The 8,576-nt window shown below is 34.9% G+C and overlaps 2 protein-coding genes across 3 annotated transcripts in view; both read left to right on the top strand.

Moving 5' to 3' along the window:
• Window positions 1-1,790, top strand: part of LOC111411409 — a 4,495-nt gene extending 2,705 nt beyond the window's left edge. Inside the window, exons 11-13 of the mRNA XM_023041944.1 lie at window positions 194-375; window positions 1,579-1,666; window positions 1,758-1,790. Of these exons, the coding sequence (XP_022897712.1) occupies window positions 194-375; window positions 1,579-1,666; window positions 1,758-1,790 (303 nt within the window). The remainder of the gene's footprint in view (window positions 1-193; window positions 376-1,578; window positions 1,667-1,757) is intronic.
• Window positions 1,437-8,186, top strand: LOC111410529 (V-type proton ATPase subunit B1). Of its 2 annotated transcripts, none has more exons than XM_023040916.1 (15): window positions 1,437-1,666; window positions 2,071-2,139; window positions 2,944-2,999; window positions 3,139-3,237; window positions 3,704-3,763; window positions 4,395-4,506; window positions 4,595-4,803; window positions 5,594-5,722; window positions 5,855-5,992; window positions 6,458-6,608; window positions 6,703-6,785; window positions 7,158-7,205; window positions 7,297-7,350; window positions 7,520-7,581; window positions 7,782-8,186. In XM_023040916.1, the coding sequence occupies exons 2-14, from the start codon at window positions 2,082-2,084 to the stop codon at window positions 7,538-7,540; spliced, it is 1,218 nt and encodes a 405-aa protein (XP_022896684.1). In that variant the 5' UTR covers window positions 1,437-1,666; window positions 2,071-2,081; the 3' UTR covers window positions 7,541-7,581; window positions 7,782-8,186. The 2 variants fall into 2 exon arrangements, with proteins under 2 accessions (XP_022896684.1, XP_022896683.1); XM_023040915.1 differs by having other exon boundaries at window positions 7,498-7,581.
• The last annotated feature ends 390 nt before the right edge of the window (window positions 8,187-8,576 follow it).

Below are 8,576 nucleotides of genomic sequence, written 5' to 3'. Positions count from 1 at the left end.
AGCGATTTTTCACTCTAAAAAATTGATTTTTTGATCATTATTTCACTATTCCAACTGTACATTTTGACTTCTTTACTCACGGTGGCCCCCAATTTTCTCTTAACGATCAAAAAATCAATTCTCCAAATCAATACGCCCTAAATTTCACTTTTGCTCCAAGATGGTTGACTAGCTAGTTTATTCATTTCGTCAGGAGAAATCTTATGTAACTGGGCTCGAGGCCGCCAACAGAATCATCGACTATCTCAAGGAAGGAACTTTTGCTAAAATATTGCCTGTTCAAGAAGATGAGCCTCATATTCAATCGCTGCGCATTCTAAATAGAAACCTGAATGATATTATAGAGCAGCTACCATGGTCTAACTACTTCCTGCGGTGATGATCCTGCCTTCTCTTGAAGCACCACGAGTGACAATAATTTATAAAAAATAAGTTAAAATCTTGTTCATAATTTGTACTCTATTCTAATTAAATTATGAGCATTACTCACAGATGTTATACAGGACTCCTCACTGACTGTGCAGGGGCCTCACATGTATTATTAAAAAAAAAAATTTACGTGAGCCCCACGTATGTGTGTAGCCTGGCAAGGACTTGTGAAACAAGCCCTGTAAGCCTAGCAGGGTTCTTAATTATATCAATGACTACACTTTTATTTTTGGATTATGTTTTTTGTACATAAAAATGATATATAAGAGATTACATAAAATGACGTGGATGAAAAAGATTAAATAAAAAAGTTAACTTTGTTTTAGACAAGCAAATGATAGAATGACATGTAATATTATGTAATTTATTATGTAAAATTTAATGCACATGTTACAATATCCTTCATTTTTTTAGTACAAAAATGACCATTAGTCATATGAGGCAGATGATTTCTAATTTTCTACACAATAATACCCAAATTATCATTCTGGGTTATGTGGGGGCATATATAGAAATTCTTACAAGTACACGCAAAGAATATGCCATTGTTAGAAGTTTATCATACCCAAATTATCCTCCTGGATTTTGTGGGGACAGATAATTGAATTTGCCAATATCAATGATCCTATAAAATTGTCTGACAAAAAAACATTTGTTTAAGTACTTGGTATTTTTGTTAGAATAATGTTAGCATCGATTTAGGTGACAGTGTACTGACGATTCTCTCTATCTACTGTGCGATATGAGGTCCAATTTTAAACAATATTACTTTTTCCCTTCTTCGTAAATTTACAAGATTCATAACTATGGAGATTTCGTATAAATCAGAATGTCAAATAAATTTCGAAAAAAAAAAAATTGTCATCAGTATACAAATTTGTTCTCTTGATACGACTTGTTTGTATAAAAAAACAAGTCATTTTATTTATATAGTAAATAAATACAATTTTACTTATTTACTTTTCCATGGAGACATGTTCTATGGACCACATAATAAATAATACACCAAAACCACACAATGGAGACGGGTCCCCAAATTTGAAATATGGACTCAGACAGCGATCACATTTTCATGCCGACCTCGAATGGTTTAATTCCGTAAGAATATCGAAATTGATACGAGCGATTTACTGTATAAATTAATCACAGTAATTCAAAATATCTGCCAACTATACTCGAAATCGAAGATCAGGTCGCAGTTTCTGCTCTCTCTACCGGTCAGCAATTGAAAAGAAAGGTAACTGCTTTTTCAGATCCATTTCTGGAATCTTGGTTTTGCCAATTCCATACATGTATATATGCTTAAGTATTTACAACTTCGACTTCAGGGAAACTGTACTGATCATGCTGTGTTCAACTAAATTCCTATCTGTTATTGACTGACGGAACGCATGATATAGGTTGCTTACGTATGATTAATGAGTAATTAGTGATACAAATATTGAGGATAGTAAAGTTCATGCTTTTAAATGTTAGCGATTTTAACCTTGATTCGAAGAACCTTTTTTTACGCTATATCGAAACCCGGAGAACTCAATTGTACGGATATGTAAAATACAGGATTGGGAAGTTGTTTTTATGCTTAAAAGTCGTGTTAATGACCATTTTTTTTTTTTTTTTGGAATTTTATGGATTATTCAGGTTAAGTAAATATGGCTGTGTCACAGAACAAGGTGGACATGGAGGAGGGAACTTTGGAGATTGGGATGGGTATGTTCTTTCTTTGACTTTTCTTATGTACATTATTTTCCATTTCCTTCTGCATTTAAATTTGTTTTTATTTGCTCATGAACTGCTTTTCTATTCATGTCTGTTTTTGTATCTAATGCTATAGGGGAATTTTTTTTCCCGGGGGGGGGGGGGGGGGGGGAAATGAAATTTTTGTATTGTATTGGTCCACTTTAGAAAATTCCCAAGAAGTATTCTGATACTTCAGTTTAATGATATTTGTTGTCCTCAACAAAAACCTCTTGCTATGGGATGGAGCTCTTATGCGACAGTAGAACCTCTATCATTGCATAAAGCAAAACACATGGAGAAAGTTATCTCTCTCTCTCTCTCTCGTCTTTTACTTTCTGGTCAACTTTTGTAAGTAACCTTGCTATATGACCTCTCAAAATGATGTATATCTTTATGGAAAGCTAATATTAAATAGATTAACGATCGGTAGGGGGAGTCACAAATTGGATCATCCGCTGTTCTTTGGGATATGGGCACCTAATATTCCGAGACCCACGACTTTTATCAACTTTTCAATCACACATTTCATCAAGTTTTACTAAAAGCTATTGAAGGGGTTTAGTTTTCATTGGACAATAAGGGAATGGCTTTTTATTTTCTCTCAAAATTTAAGTTTTACTCTGATTAGATCCTTAACAACTACTATGTAAGCTATCTATCTTATGTCAAAACTGAAGAAAAGTATGTCAAGTAGAAATGAACTAGGTCTTACATGCCTCTCATAGTTCTGAATATCTATCATTAATGCACACTTCTATACTTGTATTTTTGCAGAGTATAGAACTCTCTCTGGAGTTGCTGGACCTCTGGTTATCCTTGATAAAGTCAAGGTGAACAGCGTGCCTTCTGTTCTGCTTTTCTATTTTTGCAGTATATGTAATGTGTTATGTTGTGTCCATATTACTTTTTAGAAGTATATGCTTATATAGGAAACATGATTAAAATTTGTTCTCTATGGCACTATTTCAGGGACCCAAGTACCAGGAGATTGTCAACATCCGTTTAGGAGATGGAACAACTCGCCGTGGACAAGTCTTGGAAGTTGATGGGGAGAAGGCTGTTGTTCAGGTGAGCTTCAGCAAATTCCTTTCTGATATGTTGAGTGGGTTCATTATGTCATTCACCGTCATTTTATTGTGAGTTTATGCTCATGTTCCTTATCCATGGATTTCTTTTTCTCATTTTTCAAGTGGCTTGATCATTCCTTTTCTTTTTGTTTGTCCTTGGTCACTTAGGTAATGAAATGGTCAGCTGTTGAGCATCCTCTAAAACATCCCTTTTTCTTGAATTCTTTGAGAGATATGTTCGACAAGCCTATGACATCCCAATCATTTGTCTATGACGTTTAGCAAGGAGCTAATATGATTAAATGATTAGCTTGAGGTCCTTGGTGTAATCCCCACCCCACACCAGGGGCCGAGGTTCCCATTTCCCAAAGCACAAAAAATGCTAAACCTTTTATATGTTCTTGTTAAATTTTGTATGAATGTACTCATGTGAGGAACTGATTCCTTTTCTTTGAATTTTTGGTCAGGTTTTTGAAGGAACATCTGGGATTGACAATAAATTTACAACTGTCCAGTTTACAGGAGAGGTACTATATATTTTCTTGCATTTATTCATTTATCTATCTATTGCACTAGAAATCAAACTATAGTCAGTTTCATTTATTTTCTTGTATTTCAATTTATCTTTTTGTCTGGAATTGATTTTCACCCAGTTCAGAATTTCTTATTTAAATATGAGAATAATCATTAGCATATCTAGGGAAGTTCCGCGTTGCGAGTATGAAAAATATTACAAAAATCAAGCATTCCAACCTCTTAAAGAAGGCACCAAATGCTAGAGTCCCGATGGAAGAAAGAAGAAAAATAAACCTTTTGGGATATGTTGATCTAGGAAGGTTCTCACATTTTTCACTGCCAAATCAGGGTTTTAGATGATGTATATATTGAAATTGGTAGGATCGATTTTTGAACTGCAATATTGATACTTCTGACCTGTACCTTTTAGATGATGTACACAAAATATCCTTGTGAATGGACTTTGCTTGTGCTTTTACTGATATACCAACTTTTTCATCAAGTACCGGGATTGATCCAAAATTGAAACGTATATCATTAGTTTAGGTTACCAGACTTTTTTTTGCTAACATATATTATCGTACGATCTATTAATGCTTTTATGTTTGCTCTCATAAGAGTGTTGATGTAATCTATCTACAGGTTCTAAAGACACCTGTCTCATTGGACATGCTTGGACGTATATTTAATGGTTCTGGGAAACCCATTGACAATGGTCCTCCCATTTTACCTGAGGCTTACTTGGATATTTCTGGCAAGTATCATCACTCAGTTAGTTTTTATGACCTTTCTTTGTATACATCATATGTTCACTTGTGCTGTCGATGACTATTTTACTTCAGGGAGTTCCATCAATCCTAGTGAGAGAACCTATCCTGAAGAAATGATACAGTCTGGAATTTCAACAATTGATGTCATGAATTCAATTGCCCGAGGACAAAAAATTCCTCTATTCTCTGCTGCTGGTCTTCCCCACAATGAAATAGCTGCCCAGATCTGTCGTCAGGCTGGTTTGGTAAAGCGGTTAGAGAAATCTGATAATCTTCTTGAGGTAGGTGATCACCAATTTCATTTATTTATACACTAGTCTTTCATAAAAAATAAAAAGTAAATAATCTGAATGCATTTCTTTTATGACTGGTCTTGTTTGATTTCCATTTTTAGCTGAATTATTTTTAAGAAATAGCTTAATGACTTGTAGTCTTCGAGATAATATTTATATGTCTTATTTCCTAAAATTGGCTCTGAACGTAAGTAATTCTGGTAATCATGGATATCTGATAAAATGGATGTGGGAGAGTTTGGGAAACGAGATTAAAACCCTACAGAGTACCTCATAGGGTTTGCAAAGAAGGATAACTAGCAAGTTCAGTTAATGCATTACCAATAATGTGGGTTTTGACCCTTTTTCCATCACTATGTTTACTATGGCGGCTCCTTTATTCTCTATATATAGAAGACCTGCTGCTCTCTTGAGAGTTGACACTATACTACCACAAGTATCGATTTTTGGTTTAGATGTTTAGTTATGTCACTTGTTAAAGTCTATGCACGATATTGTTAAAACTGAAATGAGCGGAGAGGTGTTTCTTTTTCTTATTATTTAAAGATTTCTTCCATGCTTGGGAATGTAGCATAATCTCCAAAATCTCAAGTTGTTTCCGATAATGCAAAAATTGCTGATAAATTTCTTGGGACTTTTAAACTCTCAGAAATCAGAAAACATGTAGTTCTATCTACTTTCCGATTGTGAGGGAATTGTATAGTTATCTGCATCTTACGACTTCTCAGGTGCTTGAAATAATATCAAGATGATACTTATGATATGCTCGATGTTACAGGATGATGGAGAGGACAATTTTGCCATTGTTTTTGCTGCAATGGGAGTCAACATGGAGACAGCACAGTTCTTCAAACGTGATTTTGAGGAAAATGGATCCATGGAGAGAGTGACCCTTTTCTTAAACCTGGTATGTAGATTCAATTTTTATCTAATGGTGACATTTGCCTCTGCAAAGTGTGTTTTTTAATATTCTTTTAACATGAATCTCCAGTGAAGGTGCCATCATTTTCATCTGTTATTGACAATGATTATTATGCAGGCCAATGACCCGACAATAGAAAGAATTATTACTCCCCGTATTGCTCTGACAACGGCGGAGTATTTAGCATATGAATGTGGAAAGCATGTTCTTGTCATATTGACAGATATGAGCTCTTATGCCGATGCTCTCCGCGAGGTAACATCTGCATAATTATTCTGCTTCATCTGCCTTATTGCACTAGGATTTCCTTTAACAATTTACAAATCCTCAAGCATTATATGAAATTGTATCTTGTCTTTGGTTTGATGTCCGATTTGAACTTTTGGCACATCTCTTCTCAATTACTGTTCCCTATTGGCATAACTGAGCATGTTTGGTAATGCTTTACAATAAGTGAAAGTTACTTTTGAGTGACCCCTTTGTTTCCGAACATATTTGGATATGTTACTCTTTTTATTACATCTAAGTAAAAGTAATTAGATATTTTTGCAAGTAACTCTGTTTTATTGTCAAAATAAGTAATTTATTCCCTTTTCAATTAGTAGTAAACCTTTTTAACTCTGTTTTATTGTCAAAATAAGTAATTTATTCCCTTTTCAATTGGTAGTAAACCTTTTTAGTTTAGCAAACATGCTCCTAAGATATTGATTGCTGCTATAGGTGTCTGCTGCACGAGAGGAAGTACCTGGAAGGCGTGGATATCCTGGTTATATGTATACTGACCTGGCAACAATCTATGAGCGAGCTGGTCGTATTGAAGGGCGAAAGGGCTCCATAACGCAAATTCCTATTTTGACCATGCCAAATGATGGTATAACTTTCTCGTCAACTATCTGGCTACTGCTATTTCTTTCTTTTGTTATATCTGTAGATAAGACTGCCTGTTTTCTTATGTCAACTGCCAGATATTACACATCCAACTCCGGATCTTACGGGCTATATTACTGAAGGACAGATATATATTGACAGGCAGCTTCATAATCGGCAGGTACAAGATGTCTTGAAAACATGAATTAGTTTATGCTTGTTGACACAGATCAAAGTATCACCAATGGGATCATAAATCTTTCATGAAATTCTGATATTCAACCTAGTTTCTTTAACATATGAGACCATCCTCTTAATATCTCTTAAAGCCACTTTTAGTCGCAGATTAGGAGAAGAATTATGTTCAAGAACCTAGAATTTAGGTTTGTTGTTTATATATTTGCGAATTGTTTAATTCAAAATTCTGTTGAATTTTCATTTTAAAGGCTAATGAGGTTAAATACTTGTTAAAAGTCCATCTCATCCCAAAATCTCTTGAATTTTGTGGACTATGAAACTTGCCTGAATTAAGTTGTCTATCTGAAATGAACAGATATATCCTCCAATCAATGTGCTGCCATCCTTGTCTCGTTTGATGAAGGTATGTAAGCTTTGTGTAGTTTGACTGGTTTCACTTGGGACCAAATAAAGAATAACATGAACTCCATATTAATCGCATGAATTTATTGCAGAGTGCCATTGGTGAAGGCATGACTCGCAGGGATCACTCTGACGTCTCTAACCAGGTAAGAATGGCTATTTGTAGTACAAACATTTGTGTTCCCCTCTCCCTCATCACCCCTGCACTTCTTTATGCTAAAGGCTCTTGATTTCAACTTTCCATTCAAAATTCAGTGTTTTATCTGCTTATCAATTCTTTGTTATTTTTTTAGTTATATGCAAATTATGCTATAGGGAAGGATGTTCAGGCAATGAAAGCTGTGGTTGGAGAAGAAGCACTTTCCTCAGAGGATCTGGTCTCTAACTTATGAATGAACATTTTGAGCTTGTTGGCTAAGCTTAAGAATATTTAATCAATGAAAGAAGTTACTTATTCTAAAACTTATTTATTTATATGTAAATGATTTAAGCTTAGCCAAACATGCGGTTAGTTTTGTTAACTTCCAGTAACAATAACCAATTAGATAACTGATAGAATTCTGGTTGAATGTTCCAGCTATATCTGGAGTTCCTTGACAAATTTGAGAGGAAGTTTGTCGCGCAAGGAGCTTATGACACTCGAAACATCTTCCAGTCGCTTGACTTAGCATGGACTTTGCTCCGAATCTTTCCACGGGAGCTTCTTCACCGTATTCCTGCAAAGACACTCGAACAATATTACGGCAGGGATGCCTCTAATTGACGGGAGACACGATGTGATATATAGTTCAGCATGCTTTTCCTTTAGTTGTGTATCTCAATCCCGTTTAAATAATATATGTTTCCTTGTTAAGCCCCAGAAATCTTAGGATTGTAAGGCGGTTTAAGGCACTTATATTTTTGACATCAGTTAAATCTTGTATTTATTTTGTATTATTTAATTGGATATTTTCTTGGTAATTGATATTTTGTGTTTGGTACATATATTCTTTCCATACGAAAATGCCATAGCCCTCGCGGTTTGATGGTAAATTTCAACCACCACAAGAAAACAAATTAACCATAAAAAATACCAGATTAAACAAGAAGTTTACATTTCTTTATCTATTAGATGTCATTTGGAGCCGTTTCCTCACAAGAATTCTCCAACGATGGGTTTGTTTCTATATATCTTAAATCCGAGGTAACAGCCAGTTTTCTCGTTTGATACACAGAACTAGATGCTATATTTTCCGTGCATTCCTAATTGAGGGAAATGATTAAAAGGGCTTTGATATGTCACCCTGTTTCCTTAGGAAAAGGAGGAGTGCCGGCATGGCATCAATTTTTGGGAAAACTCAAGTTTCAATTGCTTACCCTTTCGCTATGTTCA

Source organism: Olea europaea, chromosome 15 (assembly GCF_002742605.1).
Source record: "Olea europaea var. sylvestris chromosome 15, O_europaea_v1, whole genome shotgun sequence".
NCBI lineage: Eukaryota > Viridiplantae > Streptophyta > Magnoliopsida > Lamiales > Oleaceae > Olea > Olea europaea.
This window is presented reverse-complemented; position numbering and strand designations above follow the sequence as displayed.

Bases quoted from the DNA above. Each gene is read 5' to 3' on its own strand.
- LOC111410529 (XM_023040915.1), top strand. From the start codon at position 2,082: ATGGCTGTGTCACAGAACAAGGTGGACATGGAGGAGGGAACTTTGGAG. The intron at 5,993-6,457 runs GTAACATCTGCA...TTGCTGCTATAG, and splicing joins ATGCCGATGCTCTCCGCGAG to GTGTCTGCTGCACGAGAGGA. The intron at 7,582-7,781 runs GTCTCTAACTTA...TGAATGTTCCAG, and splicing joins CACTTTCCTCAGAGGATCTG to CTATATCTGGAGTTCCTTGA.